The 24,223-nt window shown below is 43.5% G+C and overlaps 1 protein-coding gene across 2 annotated transcripts in view; it reads left to right on the top strand.

The window, feature by feature from the left end:
* Nucleotides 1–22,938, top strand: part of ptdss2 (phosphatidylserine synthase 2) — a 38,154-nt gene extending 15,216 nt beyond the window's left edge. For both annotated transcript variants that reach the window (XM_035790402.2, XM_035790401.2), the window contains exons 3-13: nt 2,445–2,546; nt 3,839–3,921; nt 9,414–9,481; nt 10,581–10,715; nt 11,189–11,239; nt 11,414–11,527; nt 12,001–12,119; nt 12,335–12,449; nt 12,678–12,823; nt 12,915–13,100; nt 16,300–22,938. In XM_035790402.2, coding sequence (XP_035646295.1) covers nt 2,445–2,546; nt 3,839–3,921; nt 9,414–9,481; nt 10,581–10,715; nt 11,189–11,239; nt 11,414–11,527; nt 12,001–12,119; nt 12,335–12,449; nt 12,678–12,823; nt 12,915–13,100; nt 16,300–16,453 — 1,273 coding nt within the window. In that variant the 3' untranslated portion in view covers nt 16,454–22,938. The remainder of the gene's footprint in view (nt 1–2,444; nt 2,547–3,838; nt 3,922–9,413; nt 9,482–10,580; nt 10,716–11,188; nt 11,240–11,413; nt 11,528–12,000; nt 12,120–12,334; nt 12,450–12,677; nt 12,824–12,914; nt 13,101–16,299) is intronic.
* Nucleotides 22,939–24,223: the final 1,285 nt, after the last annotated feature.

Genomic DNA, 24,223 nt, shown 5'->3' with positions numbered 1-24,223 from the left:
GGCAGGGTTAATACCTGCCTGGCGCCAGAACAAAATCATTCTTTACCCCTCTCTAATAAATACCGCTACAAACTCACTTGTTTGACCAGCTTTTCAAAACACTTCATGGCTGACTACTACGGGCGGTAATCATTTAGGCAGGTTACCTTCGCTTCCTTGGGCACATGGACTATGGTGGTCTGCTTGAAACAACATGTAGGTATTGTAGACTTGGTCAGGGAGGGGTTGAAAATGTCAGTGAAGACACTTGCCAGCTGGTCCGCACATGCATTGAGTACACGTCCTGGTAATCTGTCTGGCCCCACAGCTTTGAATTTTGACCTGTTTAAAGGTCGGCCGGAACAGCTGGTGCATTCATGCATGCTTCAGTGTTTATTGCCGCATTTAGCTCGTCTGGTAGGTTCGTGTCACTGGGCAGCTCCTGGCTAGGTTTCCCTTCGTAGTCTGTATTAGTTTTCAAACCTTGCCACATTCACTAATATTGACTCACTTCTTGCAGCAGGCATTATAGAAAATTGACACAGTTCTCAAAAACAATCTCTCAATCATAAGCCCACGTGCTAATCAGTAGCTCGCTGATCTTTATATTTCAAGTTTAGCCAACTTAGATCTATTTGCTAGCTAACAAGGCAGAACAGTTGAATAGTCATACACAGCCTTCTGTCTCCTACTGTTTGAATAGCATTCTAGCCTGTCCACTTTGTTCACATTTGAAATCAAGTGGCCTACCTTATTTCTCACATTGATTGCACATTTATAAGACAGACTTGACAGGTAGTGTAACAGTCTTTGGCTAAAATGCTTCTAGCGGTATGTGGTACAGCAATGCCATGTGTGACAAACCTAAGCATTTTTTTTATCTGTTATTTTACCAGGTAAGTTGACTGAATATGTTCTCATTTGCAGCAACGGCGTGGGGAATATTTAGAGGGGAGAGGAGGGGAATGAATGAGCGAATTGTAAACTGGGGATTATTAGGTGACCGTGATGGTTTGAGAATTTAGGTATATTAACATTCCTGAGTAACTACAATGTTGTTAATCCATCCTATTTTATCTCTTAACACAGCCATTACATTTTAACCGTTTTAATCATCATTGGCCTCATGGGGAAATCCCTGAGCTGTTTCCTTCTTCTCCGGCACCTGAGTTAGGAAGGGTGCCTGTCTTTGTAGTGACTGGGTGTATTGATACACCATCCAAAGTGTAATTAACTGCACCATGCTCAAAGGGATATTCAATGCCTGCTTTTAAATTATTTTTTACCCATCTACCAATAGATGCCCTTTGTGGAAAACCTCCCTGGTCTTTGTGGCTTAAGCTGTGCTTGAAATCCGCTGCTTGAATGAGGAACCTTTACAATTATCAGTATGTGTGAGGTGTAGAGCTGAGGTAGTAATTCAAAAATCATGTTTAACACTGTTAATGCACACCGAGTGAGTCCATGCAACTTATTTAGACTTTGTTTTACCTCATGAACTTATTTAGACTTTGTTTTACCTCATGAACTTATTTAGGCTTGCCATAACAAAAGGATTGAATACCTATTGATTCAAGATATTTCAGCTTCTCATTTGTAAACGGTAAAAAAAATACAAATTAAATCCACTTTGACAATCTGGGGTATTGTGTGTGTGTATAAGATCAGTGACGCAAAATCTCAATTCAATCGATTTTTAAGTTCAGGTTGTAACACAAGATGTAGAAAAGGTCTAGGAGTGTGAATACTTTCTGAAGGCACTATCTTTGGTGTAAATAGGAAGGTGCACCCAGCACAGAAGGAGATGAGACTAAAAAGACCACATGAGAACAAGCGGGCATAAGCGCTCTTTTTTTTTTGTTTGTTTTTTTTCCGTTTGGAATATCGCGCTAAAACACAAGTCCAAATGAATTGAATGAATCCGATATATCGCCTAGCCCTATGCTCACCCAGTCTCTCTCAAGAAGGATGGCAGACAGGCATCGTACCGCTCAATGTCCTCTTCCACCCTTCTCCCTCCTTCTATCGCTCTTTCACACCATTTACCCGATTGAACAACCTCCGACCTACCACTAACATTCCCTCTTTTTCTTTTCCCTGCCCCTACCAGTCTTTTTGGTTAATGTGTGGTAGGTACATACTTGAAACATGCAATGTGGCCTGTTCATATGTAGCATACTTAACTGTGGAGAAAAGGGAACTCTCTTAAGTGTACTCAAACTAGGATGCTGTATGGAGGAATGGTGTATCAGCACGGCGGAGATGAACGATCTGTTGTCATTGAACTGAATTCGCCCAAGAAGCTCAACTCTTTCTTACACACACACACACACACACACACACACACACACACACACACACACACTGCTCATTGCATGTCCAGCCAATTAATATTGCTGATTATTCTTGCCACACTGTCATTGATTGCCGCTCTCTCTCCTCACCCTCCCTCTCTCTCATTGCAGGAGAGCACATACAGTCACTGTGCTTTTCATTCTCACGTGTGTGTTGGTCTATGTCACTCTGTTGGAGGAGACACCCCAGGATACGACGTACAACACGAAAAGGTCAGCCATTCGGTTACGCGCACACACGATGCCTCTCTTCTATAATCTTCTATAATCATGCAGCACGGCGACACACACTTAGTCACGACTGCTTGTGTGAAAGGAATCACTTCCACCTCGAACAGCCAGTCACCTTCAGCCCAGCTGGCTTGTAGCACAGTCAGCACAGTCTTTTAGGTTCCTCCTTTATTTTTAGCTCTGACTTCAGTTCTTGGGCACTTTTTTTGAAATGTCAAAATAGATATTGCACGGTAATACGTGCTCAACTCTTACGAAGTTCTGTAGCGTAAAGATGCTGTGAAGCCTAGTAAAAATCACACTATTATGAAAGAAATGGCCAGCACTCAAGCAAATTAAATATTAATGGCTGTTGGAGAATACATCGAAGATTGCAAGGCATAGATATAATGTAGGAAAAAGCTAGGTATTGACTAATGGATGCTTTGGGGAGCAGAGGACTGTTTCTATTCCCACCCCACTGCTTTGGTACTAGTCATTAACATGTACTTTTTTTTGTATGTTTTGTGACTATGATGTAAGTAAGAACTTTAAGAGCCTTTGCATGGTCTTAAGCCATTTCAGTGAGTTTTGCGAGCAGAGGAATTTGTCAACATTGGGGAGTCTTCAGACGGAGGAAGTGTGTTTGCATGCTTGTTTCTGTGTGTAGTATTAGTGTTGGTGTTACTTAGGAAGGCGTTAACCCCAACCAGCTATTCCTGGTATCTGTGCTGACAATCCGATGGTCATTAACGGGATTTGCCGTGGTTAGCGAGGCCCAGCTCGCCTGGGAGATTAGAGCCCACTACAACTTCTTCCCCCCGGGTCATAACCGACGCCACTACCCTACTGCATGCCTGGCTGAATGCCTTCACCTGAATGCACTGATCCCCTGGGGGTGGTTGTCTCACGCACCTAGGCTTTCTCACCTTTTCGCCTCTTCAGTCATGTGCACTGACATGATGGGTACAGCTAGCATGCCACACGTACTCAGCTTGCCTGGGCCCTGCCCTTAACTTGCCTGGTGTTCCACCTCTAAAACTTGCTCTTTCACCCACCTTGACCTACAGAACAACCTCTGAGGGCTGAAAGTAAAATGATGATTTAATGCTCTTTAGCCAAAACATGGGTCAAATAATGACATTTTAATGCAAGCCACGAATTCCAGTCCATGTATATAGATGTCATAATATTCTAAATGTATCTTTTTAGTCATCCTGTAAAGAGGACTGAGCTGTATGTGAGTTTATCATTAGTTGTTCTATTTACTGAAGTCTGCTTGTGTTTTCTACCAGAGGGATTGTGGCCAGCATCCTAGTGTTCCTCTGCTTTGGAGTGACACAAGCCAAAGATGGCCCATTCACCAGACCACATCCAGGTAACACAACCTCCAGCCGCAGTGCAAACACTCTTCACATTTCTGCTTCGTCGTGCGTTTGTACTTCAGTGAATACGAGCCTGCCAAGCCTTTTGATACGTCGGCTAAGTGCATTGACATGGGACACGCTCTCAGCAAAACTACATCCTGTCCAAAGAGACACCATTAGTGAGTCAACATGGTCACTTTTACACTTTGAAAGAAGAAAAAGAGGGATTTAATGCTTTTGTGAAACCGAAAACCTATAATATTCTTCCCAGATATGGCTTGCGGTGAATCACTGCTTTCAAAGGTGGTGGTGCTGCAGCACTGTGGACATGTCAAACATAAAACGTTGTCAACTGCCGTGGCAAGCACAGGTGTAAATCAAACTCTGTAATAGAGTATTGCTCTCCGGTCTTATTTTTATAGTTCACCTTTATTTAACCAGGTTAGGCCAGTTGAGAACAAGTTGTCATTTACAACGGCGACGTTTGCCAAGATAAAGCATAGCAATTCAACACAAACAACAGTTAGACATAGAATTAACAAACATGCATTCAATAATACAGTAGAACAATCTATATACAGTGTGTGCAAATGTAGTAAGATTTAGGGAGGTAAGGAAATAAATAGGCCGTACTGGTCGACGTAATTACAATTTAGCAATTAAACAGTGGAGTGATGAATGTGCAGATGATGAATGTGCAAGTAGAGATACTGTTGTGAAGAGCAGGTCTGTTCTTCCTCTGAAAATGTCTTCAGTGCGGAGAGAAAGAATGCATGTCTGCTTCCAAATCAATATAGATGTTTGGAGGCACAGCAATGGAGTGGGCCATGAAGACTATCCTGACTGTGTGTGAAGTACATACAGATTACATGCACTGCATCAGATTACATTACAATGGAGTGGGCCATGAAGACTATCCCGACTGTGTGCGAAGTACATACAGATTACATACACTGCATCAGATTACATTACAATGGAGTGGGCCATGAAGACTATCCCGACTGTGTGCGAAGTACATACAGATTATACACTGCATCAGATTACATGGGGATTACAATACATCCGCCAAATCCAGATTCGTACGTCGGACTGCCAGATGGTGAAGCGTGATTTGTCACTCCAGAGAACACATTTCCACTGCTCCAGAGGCCAATGGCGGCGAGCTTTATTTACTCCACTCCAACCAACGCTTGCCGTTGCACATGGTGATTTTAGGCTTGTGTGCGGCTTCTCGGTCATGGGAAACCATTTCATGATGCTCCCAACGAACAGTTCTTGTGCTGACATTGCTTCCAGAAGCAGTTTGGAACTCTGCAGTGAGTGCTGCAACCGAGGACAGACTATTTTTACACGCTTCAGCACTCTGCATTCCCGTTCTGTGAGCTTGTTACCTACCACTTTGCGGTTGAGCTGTTGTTGCTCCTAGACGTTTCCATTTCACAATAACAGCACTTAGAGTTGACCGGGGCAGCTCTAGCAGGGCAAACATTTTACGGGTGTGGCTGAAATGGCCAAATCCACAAATGTTAAGGGGTGTTCACATGCTTTTGTGTGTGTATATAGTGTATCTATACTGATCAAAAAGTGTTTCTCTCAAATTTTGTGCACAAATCTGTTTCTATTCCTGTTAGTGAGCATTTCTCCTTTGCCAAGATAATCCATCCACCTGACAGGGGTGGCATATCAAGAAGCTGATTAAACATAATGATCATTACACAGGTGCACCGAGTGCTGGGGACAATAAAATGCTACTCTAAAATGTGCAGGTGCACACAAGACAATGCCACAGATGTCTAATGTTTTGAGGGAATTGGTATGCTGACTGCAGGAATGTCCATCAGAGCTGTTGCCAGAGAATTTAATTTTCATTTCTCTACCATAAGTGGCCTCTGTCGTTTTTGAGAATTTGGCAATATGTTCAACCGCAGATCAAGTGTAACCAAGCCAGCCTAGGACATCCACTTCCGGCTTCTTCACCTGCGGCATGGTCTGAGACTAGCCACCCAGACAGCTGATGAAACTGTTTCTGCACAAACTGTCAGGAACCGTCTCTGGGAAGTTAATCTGCATGCTCGTCATCCCCACCAGGGTCTTGACCTGACTGCTGTTTGGCGTCGTAACCAACTTCAGTGGGCAAATGCTCACTTTCAATGGCCACTGGTACGCTGGAGAAGTGTGCTCTTTACGGATGAATCCTGATTTCAACTGTACCGGGCAGACTGTGTGTGTCGTGTTGGCAAGCGGTTTGCTGACGACCAGAGTGCCCTATGGTGACAGTGGGGTTATGATATGGGCAGGCATAAATTGGACAACGAATTCAATTGCATTTTATCGATTGCAATTTGAATGCAGAGAGATACCGTGACGACATGCTGAGGCCCATTGTCGTGCCATTCATCCATCACCTCATGTTTCAGCATAATGCACAGTCCCATGTCGCAAGGATCTGTACGCAATTCCTGGGAGATGAAAATGTCCTTTCTTCCATTGCCTGCTCACCAGACATGTCACCCATTGAGTACGTTTTGGATGCTCTGGATTGACATGTACAGCAGCGTGTTCCAGTTCCCGCCAATATCCAGCAACTTCGCACAGCCATTGAAGAAGAGTGGGGCAACAAAGAACTGAGAACAGTGTACTGCCACAGGCCACAATCAACAGCCTGATCAACTCTATGCAAAGGTGTCGTGCTGCATGAGGCAAATGGTGGTCACACCAGATACTGACTGATCCACGCCCCTACATGATTTATTTATCTGTGACCAATATCTGTATTCTGTCAAGTGAAATGCATAGATTAGGGACTTATCTGTGACCAACGATGCATATCTGGAACTTTTGACTAACAATTTCAATAATAATAATGATTTGAGCCCACTTATACATAATACATAATTACACAATCATAAGCTTCCTATTCTACCTTCCTGAATAAATAATTAATTTAGGTTGTTTTAAAAACTAATGTTAAAATAAGAACTCCATAATGTTAATCATAAATTAATAAGTGCTATGCTTATAGCACACTATATTTGTATGATCATATGAAACGTGTGTTTGTTAATATGTAGGTGTATGTAGCCTATAACAATGTTGGAAAATATTTGTTTATTTTGGTCTTGTATTCTGTTAGCACAGTATGTTTTAATTCATATGATCTCGTATTAGAAGTGATGTGCTCTACCCTGACAGTTGTTTTTAACTTGGTAATTTCGTTAGACATGTTTTTCACTCAAGTGTTGGGAAATTGCAATTCATGATCACAATTGCAATTTCTTTGGGGTGGGCCAGATATTGCAATTTGTTGTTTTGTCCAAATCGTGCAGCCTTAATGCAGAGACAGATTTGGCATTTTTCTGTGTGTCGTTTCAAGCACCACCAGTTGAAGAACTTTTAGTTTATTTAATCGCGGCATGTGCATTGGTCAGGAACAGTGGAAACTGTGAATTTGTCTTTTACAACTTGTCCCATTCAGCTGTGAAACTCTGAATTGCACAATTCAATCTGAACATTTACCATATCAGCAATATGTTTCATGTCCTACCTGAAATTAAACCTGTTTGAACCTCTGTAACATCACAGGTGCAAAATCAAAGAGTGCTAGGCAGTGTGAAAGCCTGGCAAGGGCTACAAACCATTACACGCTACAAACCAAAGAGCCATTGTAAACTCAGCAAAAAATGAAACGTCCCTTTTTCAGGACCCGGTCTTTCAAAGATAATTAGTAAAAATCCAAATAACTTCACAGATCTTCATTGTAAAGGATTTAAACACTTTTTCCCCATGCTTTTTCAATGAACCATAAACAATTAATGAACATGCACCTGTGGAACGGTTAAGACACTAACCACTTACAGGGAGTAGGCAATTATGAAAACTTAGGACACTAAAGAGGCCTTTCTACTGACTCTGAAAAACACCAAAAGAAAGATGCCAAGGGTCCCTGCTCAGCTGTGTGAATGTGCATTAGGCATGTTGCAAGGAGGCATGAGGACTGCAGATGTGGCCAGGGCAATAAATTGCTATGTCCGTACTGTGAGACGTCTAAGACAGCGCTACAGAGAGACAGGACGGACATCTGATCATTCTCACAGTGGCAGACCACGTGTAACAACACCTGCACAGGATTGGTACATCCAAACATCACACCTGCAGGGCAGGTACAGGATGGCAAACAACTGCCCAAGTTACACCAGGAATGCACAATCCCTCCATCAGTGCTCAGACTGTCCGCAGTAGGCTGAGAGAGGCTCAACTAAGGGCTTGTAGGCCTGTTGTAAAAGGCATGTCCTCACCAGACATCACCGGTAACAACGTCGCCTATGGGCACAAACCCACCTTCGCTGGACCAGACTGGACTGACAAAAAGTGCTCTTCAGTGACGAGTCATGGTTTTGTCTCACTAGGGGTGATGGCCAGATTTGCATTTATAGTTGAAGGAATGAGTGTTCCACCGAGGCCTGTACTCTGGAGCGGGATCGATTTGGAGATGAGGGGCCGTCATGGTCTGGGGCGGTGTGTCACAGCATCATCGGACTGAGCTTGTTGTCATTGCAGGCAATCTCAACACTTAGGGCCACTAACCATTTTTGTTAGCTATTTAAGTAGTCCTACTCATACCTACTCATTTGTTTACTACAGGTGATGGATAGTCAAATGCAAACACGGCAACACTTGTCATGCTACAACACTACTTGTGGTTTGCAGGCATTGTCATCTTGTTGCCAAGGTGTTTCTATTTTGCAAAACAAATGGCCCATTTGTAGGAGACTAAAGTGTTGTATAGGACTGTATGGTGTGAAGGTTACTTCAGGGTTTTAGACTGGAGAAACTGGAGCGACGGTATGTATCCCTGCCCTACTACACTGTCAATAAACAAAACAAACTAAATGGATGCTGTGCAGTAATATGTTTCCTTGCGGTCCTTATTAGTGACTCAGTTTTGTGGTTATTTACTGTTTTCCGTTAACCCCGTAGAGTCGATTGGCACACTGGTGAGTCAACCGAAGTTATTTTATTTTCATTTTTAAATCCCATCAAAATGTGTCACTTTTTAAACTGAAGATATCTGTGACGAGACTCATCTGAAGGTAACCGGTACCGGTAATAAAAAGGAATGGAAGTATGTAGGTAGTTTTTGTGAGTTATTTTTTTATCTGCTCCATTTTTAGGACAGATGCGTCAACCTGGTTTCTTATGATACATTTGTGGACTGTCCTTTTTGCCATTTATGAATGTGTTATTCAATGTGTTTCTGTGGGATTTAGTAGTAAAAGGCCAAAATCTATGTATTTTTTGGATACCGGAGGGGTCCTAAAATTCTAAACCAAATCGCTGAATGATCGATAGACCATCTTAAAACAATTCCATATGTCAGCTTAGCACTCCCGCCTCCAATGTCTTACTCTAAAGAATTAACAAGGAAAGCACCTTGTGGATGTCCCAGGAGTGTAGATTATCCTAACATGTATAATATTTTGTTCTCTCTCTCTCTTCTCTCCAGCATACTGGCGCTTCTGGCTATGTGTCTCCGTTGTCTACGAGCTATTCCTTATCTTTGTGCTGTTCCAGGTGGGTCGATTGCACGCACACACACACACACACACACACACAATTATAGTTGCAATAGAATTGTTGTTTGAATAAATAATCACTACAATCAGCTTTGAAATACAGAGGCAAGTTCTCTCTGAGAGCACTGCCAACTAGGTATTTTTTAGTAAAGAGGGACAATCAAAAGGGAAAAGGATCAATGACATGATTAGATGCGGAATGGGTCTGAAGGGACTTAAAGGGAAGAGAACACATCTTCCAGAAACGAGTTCAAAGTATACTGAACAAAAATCTAAACGCAAAAGCAGCAATTTCAACAATTTTACTGAGTTAAAGTTCATATAAGGAAATCTGTCAATTGAAATAAATAAATTAGGCCATAATCTATGGATTTCACATGACTGAGCAGGTGAGCAGCCATGGGTGGACCTGGGAGTCAGGCCCAGCCAATCGGAATGAATTTTACCCCCACAAAAGGGCTTGATTACAGGTAGAAATGCTCCTCATTTTCATCAGCCGTCTGGGAGGCTAGTCTGATGATCCCGCAGGTAAAGAAACCAGATGTGGAGGGCCTGGGCTGGCGTGCTTACACGTGGTCTGCGGTTGTGAGGCCGGTTGGACGTACTGCCAAATTTTCTAAAATGTCATTGGAGACGGTTTATGGTAGAAATTAACATTCCGTTCTCTGGCAGCAGCTCTGGTGGACATTCCTGCAGTCAGCATGCCAATTGCACACTCCCTCAACTTGAGGCATCTGTGGCATTGTGCTGTGTGACACAACTGCACATTTTAAAGTGGCCTTTTATTGTCCTCAGCACAAGGTGCACCTGTGTAATGATCATGCTGTTTAATCAGCTTCTTGATATGCCACACCTGTCAGGTGGATGGATTATCTTGGCAAAGGAGAAATGTTCACACACAGGGATGTAAAAAAATGTTTGCACAACATTTGAGAGCGAAGCCTTTTGTGTGTCTGAAACATTTCTGGGGTCTTTTATTTCAGCTCATGAAACATGGGACCAACACTTTACATGTTGCATTTGTTTTTGTTCACTATACATAGACAAGTACTAAATACTATCAATTTGTGTATACTTAATTTACCCTCATTCATTAGACGGTCCGTGATGGGAGACAGTTTATGAAGTACATTGACCCCAAACTGGGGGTAGCCCTGCCGGAGAGGGACTATGGCGGCAACTGCCTCATATACGACCCGGGGAACACCACCGACCCCTGGCATAACATCTGGGTAAGACACGTGCGCGCACACATTAACCTGTAGCACAACAGCAATGGTGGCACCTGCAGGGACTGTGACACTAAAGACATTTCTCTTTCTCGGTGTGTGTGTGTCTCTTTCGCTTTCTAGGTGACTCTCTCGCTTGCGCTCTCTCGGTGTGTGTGTGTGTGTCTCTCTCTGTCTCGCTTGCTTTCTCGCTGTCTTGCTCGACGGAGTAATACTTCACTCAGTGCTCCTACTGGGTTCCCTTAAGCCAAGACTGCCCTAGTGGACTGTACACTCAAATGTTGGCTTTCTGTGGGCTTTTTAATTTTGTAACTATTAAATTCCACTCAATCGCTAATTTCCACAGATATTTAAATCCACTGTTGTCCGCGTCAAACAAGGTTCTCAGTTCTTTGTTAACATGGTTGTAAAAGGGCCGTCCCAAAGATCACTGTTGACAAAGGTTAAAAAATATGACACAAATGTTATTTTTGCAGGACAAGATGGATGGCTTTGTCCCCGCTCACTTTCTTGGCTGGTATATTAAGGTGGGTCTGAGTAGCGTACTGTATTTTTAAGCCTATATTTCATGCTTGATTAGCATTAATACTGGATTAAAGGTAGAGCTGGCAATATGACTGCATCACACACAGTGGTGGGTGACTGCTTTACAGGAAGCCACAACATTCACGTCTCATCTCTCCCTCCCTTCTTCTGTCAAGACACTTGTGATCAGAGACTGGTGGATGTGTATGATCATCAGCGTGATGTTTGAGTTCCTGGAGTACAGTCTGGAGCACCAGCTTCCCAACTTCTCTGAGTGCTGGTGGGACCATGTATGTACCTCTTCTTCATAACACACCAGGATATGTTTGTCCACTGTTGAGTTTGGATAATGGATGTTTGATACTAGGAGGCAATTCAAAAGCAAATGGACTTTATTGAATTTCAAGTCTGTCAGTTGAATGTAAAATAAAAATAAATGTTTTTGACCTTTTTTTTTAACCAGGCAAGTTGAGAACAAATTCTTATTTACAATGACTGCCTAGGAACAGTGGGTTAATTGCCTTGTTCAGGGGCAGAACGACTGATTTTTACCATGTCAGCTCGGGGCTTCGATCTAGCAACCATTCGGTTACTGGCCCAACACTAACCACTAGGCTACCTGCCGCCCCGTCAGTAGATCGGTCTCCCTGTAAGTAGATACTGAATGTTATGTGCAGAAAGCTTGAGTTAGGATTTTGTCTTTAGAGAATGCCTAATGCCATGTCTTGTTCTGTGAATCCTAAATGTCATGTCTGTCTTTCAGTGGATAATGGATGTGCTGGTGTGTAATGGCCTGGGGATCTACGCTGGGATGAAGACCTTAGGCTGGCTGTCTATGAAGCCCTACCAGTGGCAGGGACTGTGGAACATCCCCACATACAAGTACGCTGCCCACCTCCTGTCACCTTGGTTACGCTTCCTTAAGCTTGTGCACAAAGAAGTCCCAATGTCATAAGAGTTATAGATATGGCTGTTGTTTACTTAACTAATATTCTCCCACCAAAGAGTTTGTAGTAGTAGTTTTTTTTTATAGAATGTTCTCATTTCTTATTAGGGATGGATAGTGTACGATATGTGTGTATGTGTCTGTTAATCAGAGGGAAGATCAAGCGCATGGCCTTCCAGTTCACACCCTACAGCTGGGTCAAGTTTGAGTGGAAGCCTGCCTCTAACCTACGCAGGTGGCTGGCTGTCCTGGGAATCATCTTCATGGTGAGACTCTCTCTCACTGTTGCTCTCTCTCTCTCATTCCTCTCACTTAACTCTTTGTCGACTGTCACTCTCTGTCTAGGTTGCGCTCTCACGTTCACGCTCACCCACACTAAATCTGTCGCTTATCTCTCTCTACTCAAGTCTTCCTCCTCTGACCTGTGATCTCTCTGCAATCTCCCTGCCTGGCTCTCCATCTCTCTCTCCCTTCTCTCTTGTTCTCTCTGTTAGTTCCTGCTGGCGGAGCTGAACACCTTCTACCTGAAGTTTGTGCTGTGGATGCCTCCGGAGCACTACCTGGTGTTGCTTCGCCTCGTCTTCTTTGTCAACGTGGGCGGAGTGGCCATGAGGGAGATCTACGACTTCATGGACGACCCGTGAGTATTAGTAACACTGTATGTATTGTGTGCAGTGTGTCTTTACAACTGACGAGCAATTAAATCCTCTGTCTCCTCCGTCCTCCCTCAGGAAGTTCTATAGGAAGCTGGGGCAGCAGGCGTGGCTGGTGGCGGCCATCACCGTGACCGAGTTCCTCATCGTAGTCAAATACGACCCCAGGACCATCATGCTGCCCATCCCCTTCTTCGTCACCCAATGCTGGTTCCTGGGTATCGTCCTCATCCTCAGCTGGACATTGTGGCGCTTCTTCATCCGGTAAGCTGCCAACCAGTCTGCCTGTCTCCTCCTCCTCTGTTGTAGAACATAGCAATAATGACACTAATGTGTATATACTGTAAGAGGTCTTCAGCAGTGTTCGGGTCATGAACTGGAGTCGTTCTGGTCTCTTCTGTTACCTCTTCCGATTAATTTAATGAATTGATAAGAAATGCCTTGCATGAAATTCACGTTTATGAATACATTTATGTTGATTCTTCATGGAAGCTTATGTTCATTAACTGCCCATTTTATTATTTTAGTAATGTAATATGTATATATATATATATTTTTTTTTTCCTGTTCATGTCCCCATATGGTATAATGGTTGTGTATGTTTTTTGCGTGGTTGAGTGTGCAATTTTTCTTTTATGTTGCCCTCCTCCCCTCATGCTGGACGTGACTGGGTATATTAGCCCTGCATGTTAAAGCTTCTCATCTGTTTTCTCCACCCCTCCTGCTGTCCCTTCTCGTTCATAGCGGCAATGTTCATGTCCAGTGAGGTAGGTGTAGGAGCGAGGCTGTGCCTGTTCTCCTACGAAGCGGTGGTCTGCCGTTGGTGTCATCATCACCCACCACCTCACCTTCTCTGGATCCAAAATGGATCCATGTTTTCCTCCACAGAATCAATCCATCTCATGATGCGTGTTGTTTTCGTTTCTGCCGTGTCGTACTACTACCCTCTTCCTGTTTTTTTTGTTTTGTTTTTCTGACCTCACACTCGGGCCTTTTTGCCTTTTCTCTCTCAGATTGTTCCTCAATTAGAAAAGGGTTTGATCAGTGAAAACACTAAATGAAGTGGAAGTTGTCAACTGCACACTTCAAAGTGCCATTCTGGAACATTTGGAAAGCTATGACTACAGTGCATTCGGAAAGTATTCAGACTCCTTTTTCCACAATTTGTTACGTTTACAGCCTTATTCTGAAATTGATAAGAGAAAATCCTCATCAATTTACACACAATGGCCCATAATGACAAAGCGAAAACAGGTTTAGTAATTTTGAAAATCAAAACATACCTTATTTATGTAGGTATTCACTCTAAATTGAGCTCCAGTGATCATCCTTGAGATTTTTCTACAACCTGATTGGAGTCCACCTGTGGTAAATTCGATTGATTGGACATGATTTGGAAAGGCACACGCCTGTCTGTATAAGGTCCCAGAGTTGACAGTGCATGTCAGAGCAAAAACCAAGCCATGAGATCAAAGGAATTGTCTGTAGAGTGCTGAGACAGGATTGTGTCTAGGCACAGATCTGGGGAAGGGACCAAAACATTTCTGCTGCATTTAAGGTCCCCAAGACAAGTGGCCTCCATCAGTCTTAAATGGAAGAAGATTGGAACCACCAAGTCTCTTCCTAGAGTTGGCCGCCACACCAAACTGCGCAATCGGGAGAAGGGCCTTGGTCAGGGAGGCGACCAGGAACCTGATGGTCACTCTGACAGAGCTCCAGAGTTCCTCTGTGGATATGGGAGAACCTTCCAGAAGGACAACCATCTCTGCAGCACTCCACCAATCAGGCCTTTATTTTTAGAGTGGCCAGACGGAAGCCACTCCTCAGTAAAAGGCACGACAGCCCATTTGGAGTTTGCCAAAAGGCACCAAAGGACTCTCAGAACATGAGAAACAAGATTCTCTGGTCTGATTAAACTCTTTGGCTTGAATACCAAGTGTCAAGTCTGGAATAAACCTGGCACCATCCCTACAGTGAAGCATGGTGGTGGCAGCATCATGCTGTGGGGATTTTCTTCAGCAGCAGGGACTGGGAGACTAGTCAGGATCAAGGGAAAGATGAATGGAGCAAAGTACAGAGATCCTTGATTTAAACCTGCTCCAGAGCACTCAGGACCTCAGGCTGAGCCAAGACAATGCAGGAGTGACTTCGTGACAAGTCTCTGAATGTCCTTGAGTCGGGCCTTGAACCCGATCGAACATCTCAGGAGAGGTCTGAAAATAACTGCAGCAACGCTCCCAATCCAACCTTGCAGAGCTTGAGATGATCTACAGAGAAGAATGGGAGTAACTCCCCAAATACAGGTGTGCCAAGCTTGTAGTGTCATACCCAAGAAGACTCGAGGCTGTAATCGCTACCAAAGGTGCTTCAACAAAGTACTGAGTAAATGGTCTGAATACTTATTTAAAATTAGTCATTTCAGTTTTTATTTTTAATACATTTGCAACAATTTCTAAACCTGTTGCTTTGTCGTTATGGGTTATTGTGTGTGGATTGATGAGGGGGGACAATAACAATTTTTGTATAAGGCTGTAACTTAATGAAATGTGGAAAAGGTGAAGGGGTCTGAATACTTTCCGAATGCACTGTATGACTCATTCCTCAGCCACCAACACAGTTTATAAAGTATGACATGACATGGCATGAGCTGGTGGTGTGATGCTGTGTCAATGATTATTTCCTGTAACATGCCATGTCACTCTGCAAGAAGTAGAAAAATGACTTGAAGCTCAAGGCTGGTTTTCTAAAGCCGACGTGTCATGTTATCTCTGAGGGCTTTTCTAACGAATCTCCCTGGCAAACCCAGTGTGGACAAACCCCCTTCTGGAGAGAGAGATGGCTACCCTCCTTGGGTGCATGCAGTTTCTCAACTCTAGTCCTTTAGTATCCTCAGCGGTCAACATTTTTGCTTGAACACACATAATTCTACAAATCAGGAGCCGGGTAAGCTTGATTAACTGAATCCGGTGTGTTAAAGCAGAGCCGGAGCACACCCAGTAGCTCTCTACAAGAGGGTTGGCCGTCCTGGCTGTATTACAGGAGCTTCAACCTGTCAGTCAGCATGCTGACCCCACCCGCCATCCTCTGATAGCCAATCAGATCAGCAGCTCCTCGCCCTGCACCTTCCACCAACTGTCTCCAGTCATGGTTCTGAAGCGTACAGAGAAATATATATATATCCCCATCCGCCTGCATGTTGTCTGGACATGCCGTCTTTAAACAGAGACTTGACAAGTGGTCTCCTCCTCCCCAGCTGTATGTCTTACTATTCTACACTGTCCCTTAGGGAGGATGGGGTGAGCGTGTTCATAACCATTGGGGGTGCTTTAGAATCAGGGTATTTGTAAGTGTGTGTGAAGAAATGTGCTAACGTTTAGGCCTATGTAGGCCGGTAAACATCCTTATACTTGTGTGTGTGTGCCACTGTGTCCCCCTTGACTCTCCTCCTCTGCTCTACCCGCAGTGACATCACTCTCCGCTACAAAGACGCTCGCCGACGGAAGCAGGAGGTCACAGGGGACTGTGGCCGTCCCCATGGCAACGGTGGCACGGCAACCCCGTCGGGACGCAGCAAACTCAACGGCATCTCCGAGTCTCTCCGACACAGGAAGTCCTGAGAGGCGGAGCCTGCTGCTGGTAGGGGGTGGGGAAAGGGACAAAAAAAAAGAGCCGCAAAGCGCTGCAGCGCCATACACACGCAGGGCACCTGGATCACAAGTGTAGAGGTGTGTCTGGGGGAAGGGGGATGTTGTTCTTGTGCCTACCTGAACAGTGTCATAGTCATTCCTGTGCTGGCTTTTCACTGTTAACACTAATCACAGAACAAAACACCGAACAGGGATTTGGGGTTGTGGTGTCAGCTAGCTATCCCATACTACAGGGATTTACCTCATGTACGTTCATTGTGTAATCGTGCTGGGAACTTTACGGGGGCAATTTTATTATTCTGTTATATGTTGAAATTTAATTGGGTCCAAAATTGTATTTTTCTGCGAAACTGGGATCACAAAGGGTATTGGGTTGGGACAGATGATGGATTTTGTTTTCACGTGGCAGAATTATGTTAACTTAAAATGTAATCAGGATAAAGTAAGGGTTTTGGAGGGAGAGGAATTGAACCCCCCAAGGGGCCAGCAAACATACTTACAAGCTAAATAACAGACAAAGCTTTGAACAAATCCCTGTTCAAGCCATTTTCTGCTAAAGCAGGGTTTCCCAAACTCGGTCCTGGGACCCCCCTGGGTGTATGTTTTTTTTCCTCTAGCACTACACAGCTGACTCAAATGATCACCGTTTGATGAGGAGTTGGTTATTTGAATCAGCTGTGTAGTGCTATGGCAAAAAACAGAACGTGCACCCAGGGGGGGGGCGCACCAGGGTTTGGGGAAACCCTGGTCTAAACCATTTGGGCTGTGCCACTCAACCTGCGCTAGGGCAATTAAGTCCCAATGCCGTGGATTGCAATCGTTATATCCTAGTAACATGTGGTAATGATGGCTGAAACATGACAGACGATGGTATTCAAACCAAATTGGATGCAAAGGAGGGATGCAAAGCTGGCCAAAACGAGCTTTAAATACAGAATGAACATCTGTACAATTCTAAAATATGCTTAAAGAATGCAGGGCACACACAGCCATTGGAGAAATGTGAACCATGTCTGACACACCTGTATTTAATTAGGCTCTTTAACGTCTTAATTAATCACACTGGCGTCGTTCATGGGAAATGCGTCTCAGAATAGCCAAAAGCCAGGTGACGGGTAACAATTAGTGTGGGCTTTCAAGTTGAAGTGGTAGCTACAGTATTATATAACCCATGGGCCCTCGCCGCACTGTTCGTCATGGGTGACTCAAGCCTAGATGACATGAAGGGACTGAGAGGTGTCCACATTGTGGATGTTGGCTACAGACTTAATCCACTTGTGTTGGTGATCACCCACCCAATAAATAAGGGGGAGAAAAAAAGCACATCACAAAGATGAGACTAAAGTGGGCAGCCTTTGCACTGCTCAGGGCTCAATGGTGACTCTTGTTGGGACATGAACTTCGGCACCTTGATTCCATGTGTAATTACAAGCACCATCCAATGTAAAATAACTAGTTGTGAGTCGCAATAGGTATTTGTGTGTGTCACTGGATGGAGAGTAGAAGACTTGTGCTAAATAGTTCCAAACTGCCTGATGTGACCTAGAACATGCTTAATGCCATTTATAATATATTGTGAATGTAAACCAGCAGCTCTAAACCTTAAAATAAGGCGGCTTCTCATTAAACACCAATTATTTAACATGTTATGTGGTGGTTATAAACTGGGCTGTAGTGCAACGTAGAATCAGAGGAGTTTGCCATTGAAGTCTATATATATTTCTCCAAAAGATTCCTTTTTTAATTGTAATGCTCCTTCCTCTCTCCTTCCAGAAATGTTTCTGAAAATTATGGCGTGTGTATATTTGTCTGTATATATGTGTGCATGCATACATACATTATATATACATACATATCTCTGTCTCTCTGTGTGTCTGTCTGTGCACAGTACCAGTCAAAAGTTCATACACACCTACTCAATGGTTTTTCTTTATTTTTACCATTTTCTACATTGTAGAATAATAGTGAAGACATCAAGTTAAGAAATAACACATATGGAATCATGTAGTAACCCATTTTTGTTTTTTTAACAAATCAAAATATATTTTAGATTTGATTCTTCAAAGTAGCCACCCTTTTCCTTGACGGCTTTGCACACTCTTGGCATTCTCTCAACCAGCTTCACCTGGAATGCTTTTCCAACAGTTTTGAAGGAGTTCCCACATGTGCTGAGCACTTGTTGGCTGCTTTTCCTTCACTCAGCGGTCCAACTCATCCCAAACCATCTCAATTTGTTTGAGGTTGGGTGATTGTGGAGGCCAGGTCATCTGATGCAGCGCTCCATCACTCTTCTTCTTCGTCAAATAGTCCTTACACAGCCTGGAGGTGTGTTGGGTCATTTGTCCTGTTGAAAAACAAATGATAGTCCCACTAAGCGCAAACCAGATGGGATGGCGTATCTCTGCAGAATGCTGTGGTAGCCATGCTGGTTAAGTGTCCCTTGAATGTTAAATAAATCGGACAGTGTCACCAGCGAAGCACCATAACACCAGTTCCGTGCTTTACGGTGGGAAATACACATGCGGAGATCATCCATTCACCCACACCGCGTCTCACAAAGACACGCCGGTTAGAGCCAAAAATCTCCAATTTGGACTCATCAGACCAAAGGACACATTTCTACCGGTCTAATGTCCATTGTTTGTATCTTGGTCCAAGCAAGTCTCTAATTCATATTGGTGTCCTTTAGTAGTGGTTTCTTTTCAGCAATTTTGACCTTGAAGGCCTGATTTCACACAGCCTCCTGTGAACAGTTGATGTAGAGATGTGTCTGTTACTTGAACTCTGAAGCATTTATTTGGTCTGCAATTTCTGAGGCTGGTAACTCTTATGAACTTATCCTCTGCAGCTGAGGTAACACTGGGTCTTTTCCTGTGGCGGTCCTCATGAGAGCCAGTTTCATCATAGACCTTGATGGTTTTTGCAACTGCAAAAATACATTTTAAAGTTCTTGAAATGTTCCGTATTGACTGACCTTCATGTCTTAAAGTAATGATGGACGGTTGTTTCTCTTTGCTTATTTGAGCTGTTCTTGCCATAATATGGACTTGGTGTTTTTCCAAACAGGGCTATCTTCTGTATACCACCCCTACCTTGTCACAACACAACTGATTGGCTCAAAGGCATTAAAAAGGAAAGAAATTCCACAAATGAACTTTTAACAAGGCACCCCTGTTAATTTAAATGTGTTCCAGGTGACTACCTCATGAAGCTGGTTGAGAGAATGCCAAGAGTATGCAAAGCTCTCAAGGCAAAGGGTGGCTATTTTGAAGCATCTCAAATATAAAATATTTTATTTGTGTGACAGTTTTGGTTACTACAGTGTAGAAAATAGTGAAACATTAAGAAAAACCCTTGAATGAGTGTGTTTTTAACTTTTTACCAGTAGTGTGTGTGTACAGTGCCTTTTCAAAGTATTCAGACCCCTTGATATTTTCCACATTTTATGTTACGGACCGATTCTAAAATGGATTTAAAAAATACAAATAATTCAATCTACACTACCTCATGTCAAGGCAAAGTTTATTTTATTTTTTGCAATTGTATAAATATAGAAACTGATGCCTTGTTTACCTAAGTATTCAGACCCTTTTCTATGAGACTCGAAATTGAGCTCAGGTGCATTCTGTTTCTGTTGATCATCCTTGGTATTTCTACAACTTCATTGGAGTCCACCTGTGGTAAAAAAACATGAATTGATTGGACATGATTTGGAAATATAAGGTCTCATAGTTGACCGTGCATGTCAGATCAAAAACCCTACCATTAGGTCGAAGGAATTGTCCGTAGAGCTCCGAGACGGGATTGTGTCGAGGCACAGATCTGGTGGAAAAGTATCAAAAAATGTTTGGAGCATTGTAGATCCCCCCAAGAACACAGTGGCCTCCATCATTCTTCCTAGAGCTCTAGAGTTCCTCTGGGGAGATGGGAGAACCTTCCAGAAGGACAACCATCTCTGCAGAACTCCACCAATCAGACTTTCATGGTAGGGTGCCCAGACGGAAGCCACTCCTTAGTAAAAGGCACAGAACAGCCCGCTGTCAGACCATGAAAAACGAGATTATCTGGTCTGATTGAACCAATATTGACCCTTTACTCAGTACTTTGTTGAAGCACCTTTGGCAGCAATTACAGCCTCATGTCTTTTTGGAATGACGCAACAAGCTTGACACACCAGTATTTTGGGAGTTTCTTCCTCTTTGCAGATCATCTAAAGCTCTGTCAGGTTGGATGGGAAGTGTCGCTGCACAGCTGTTTTTAAGTCTCTTCAGAGATGTTTGATCAGGTTCAAGTCCAGGCTCTGGATGAGCTACTCTAGGACATTTACATACTTGTCCCGAAGCCACTCCTGCATTGTCTTGGCTGTGTGCTTAGGGTCGTTGTCCTCTTAGATGGTGAACCTTCACCCCCAATCTGAGGCCCTAAGCGCTCTGGAGCAGGGTTTCATCAAGGATCGCTGTACTTTGCTCTGTTCATCTTTGCCTTGATCCTAATTAGACTCCCAGTCCTTGCTGCAGAAGAACATCCCACAGGATGATGCTGTCACCACCATGCTTCACTGTAATGATGGTGCCAGGTTTCCTCCAAACCTGATGTTCGGCATTCAGCCCAAAGAGTGCCATTTTGGTTCAGACCAGAGAATCTTTAGGTGCCTTTTGGCAAACTCCAAGTGGGCTGTCGTGCCTTTTACTGAGGGGCTTCCGTGTGGCCGCTCTATCATAAATGCCTGATTGGTGGAGTGCTTCAGAGATGGTTGTCCTTCTGGAAGGTTCTCCAATCTCCAGAGGTACTTTGGAGCTCTGTCAGAGTGACTGTCGGGTTCTTGGTCACCTCCCTGACCAAGGCCCTTCTCCCCCAATTGCTCAGTTTGGTTGGGTGGCCAGCTCTTGTAAGAGTCTTGGTGGTTCCAAACTTCTTCCATTTAAGAATGATGGATGCCACTGTGTTCTTGGGGACCTTCAATACCGCAGAAATCATTATGGGGTATTGTGTGTGTAGATTGTTACATTTACAGCCTTCATCAATGTGTAAAAAGTCCAGGGCTCTGAATACTTTCCAAATGGGGGGTGTGTGTGTTTTTTTAAAATTGGTTTCAGAACATTTTGCCCCCTTTGAATATGCAGGCTGCCTGTACAAAAACAAAAAAATGTTTAGCTGAAGTATCCCTAAGTCTGTACCTGTTTTCTTGTACTATATTATATGTTGGAGTGTCTTGAAGATGACACTAAGATTTTTTTTTTTTAATTATTATTATTTTAGACGTGGGCCCGGGAATTCAGTCTACCGTGCCCGTTGTGAAGGATCAGGATTTCGGGCCAATTCTATTTCAATTCAGGAAACTCTGATGATGATGATTGAAATTCAAAGTATTTGCTTGATAATTGTTCATTGTTTTCTATGTTTACTTTTCAAGCTGATGGCACTGAAATGAGATTGATCCCCAAACCTGCTTATTCTCCAAAACCCGATCCCCAAGCAACAGAGACTAGAGTCTGGTTTCAATGATGGGCTCTTTTGGCATAGAGGAACTATGTCATTGCCTACGTTGATAAGGGTGAGATCTGGTGACTCTTCCAACAAATCACGAGGCTGACATGCCAAAACCTTGTGAAGCAAAGGTTGCAGCCAAAATCTATTTTGTATTATATTCAAGTGGGTAAAGTAGTTGCATAAGCAGTGATGTGGTTCCCCTATGCCAAAATAGTCTGTCATTGTAACCAGAACTTAATCATTGACCACATTTACATGCACACCAATATCCTGTTGTTTTTCGTGCAGTGCGCAGGCTCAATCTTACAAATCATGGGTGTTGTGTGATATTTTCATTTGATTTGTCAAACAAATCTCTTCCAAAAGGTAGGCTACCTGCACAGTTCGTACGACCAAAATAATTCAATCATTCATTTAGCTGATTCTCCGTACTGGACTCGAGATTAATAAAAAATTATAATATTAATATTCTTCTTTCTTGTTCCCAAGACATTTGTTGTATAATTTTACTGCTAGTGATAGTATTATATGAGACTGCATGTGAGAGGTTATAGGCCCTACTGTCAGTCTGTTTCTGTTACAATTCCATTTAACCTATAACTTAAATGAGGAATATTCAGTTTATTCACTCCAGAATAAGACCTTAAGCGGGATATGAGCTACTATCCGGAATACTGTGCCCATGTAAATTTGGTCACAGTGCTTCCTAGGGTCGGGTTTCTGAGACTCAAATCTGTTTGACTTGCCTAGTTAAATAAAGGTAAAAAATGTCTTAGCCACAAGAGGGCAGCAGATCTCTTCTGTCTCAGACTCTGCCTGTGCGGTTGGTCTGAGAGGGCTGTTAAAGCCATTTTCTACAGTTTGAATAAATGTGAACATGTAAAGGATAGTAAACAAAAAAATGAAATGCTGCTGTAGCATGTTATTTTATAAAGTTTTCAATAAAATCTAATGAAAAATGTGAACATTTGTTGTCCTGGCTTTATTTGTGACTCGTCAATTATGCATGGTGCAGCTCACATGGCAAATTTCCACTGAGAATTTACACCGATGTTTTACCAAAAAGGCGCAGACGTTTGTTTCCACCTACACGGCCCGGCTCCAGTGACACACAAGGCCGTGGCCTCAGCGGACCTGCTCTGACAGCGGGGTCGCTGGTACTTTTCAGCTGGCATTTATATAACAATGGAATAATTGTGAACATGGGTTCACACCTTCCACTGTTTACACCAATTCACAAAGCAACACCACCAACACTGCTCTCCCAGTTCTCTCCCCTGCATCCAGCAACTTGAGGCGGGTCTGTCAAATGTTCAGACTGCTTTGCTGTTACGTGGTTGGCCAGGGACTTTATCGAAGTCTCATCTCACTCAACAAATAGCTGCAGATGACCCTATGCCAGTTCGCTCTTATGGGAATGATCTTAATACCCTCTCTGACTTTACACTTCATAGAGGGCTCACGCTTATGAAACTAAATGTGACAAGTATGATAGAAAAAATGGACACAGTTGACACAGCTTTAGGGCTCATGCCTGACATTCCGGTTCTCTAGGAAACATGGTTGAATCTTCACTGAACAAAAATATAAACAACAATTTCAAAGATTTTACTGAGTTACAATTCACTCAATTAAAAAATATATAATTCATTAGACCCTAATCTATGGATTTCACGACTGGGAATACAGATGTTCATCTGTTGGTCACAGATACATTTTACATTACATTTAAGTCATTTAGCAGACGCTCTTATCCAGAGCGACTTACAAATTGGTGCATTCACCTTATGACATCCAGTGGAACAGCCACTTTACAATAGTGCATCTAAATCTTTTAAGGGGGGTGAGAAGGATTACTTTATCCTATCCTAGGTATTCCTTAAAGAGGTGGGGTTTCAGGTGTCTCCGGAAGGTGGTGATTGACTCCGCTGTCCTGGCGTCGTGAGGGAGTGTGTTCCACCATTGGGGAGCCAGAGCAGCGAACAGTTTTGACTGGGCTGAGCGGGAACTGTACTTCCTCAGTGGTAGGGAGGCGAACAGGCCAGAGGTGGATGAACGCAGTGCCCTTGTTTGGGTGTAGGGCCTGATCAGAGCCTGGAGGTACTGAGGTGCCGTTCCCCTCACAGCTCCGTAGGCAAGCACCATGGTCTTGTAGCGGATGCGAGCTTCAACTGGAAGCCAGTGGAGAGAGCGGAGGAGCGGGGTGACGTGAGAGAACTTGGGAAGGTTGAACACCAGACGGGCTGCGGC

The sequence above is a fragment of the Oncorhynchus keta genome, chromosome 17 (genome assembly GCF_023373465.1).
Source record: "Oncorhynchus keta strain PuntledgeMale-10-30-2019 chromosome 17, Oket_V2, whole genome shotgun sequence".
Classification (NCBI taxonomy): Eukaryota; Metazoa; Chordata; class Actinopteri; order Salmoniformes; family Salmonidae; genus Oncorhynchus; species Oncorhynchus keta.
The sequence above is the reverse complement of the archived record's forward strand: the minus strand, read 5'-3'. Positions and strand labels throughout refer to the sequence as shown.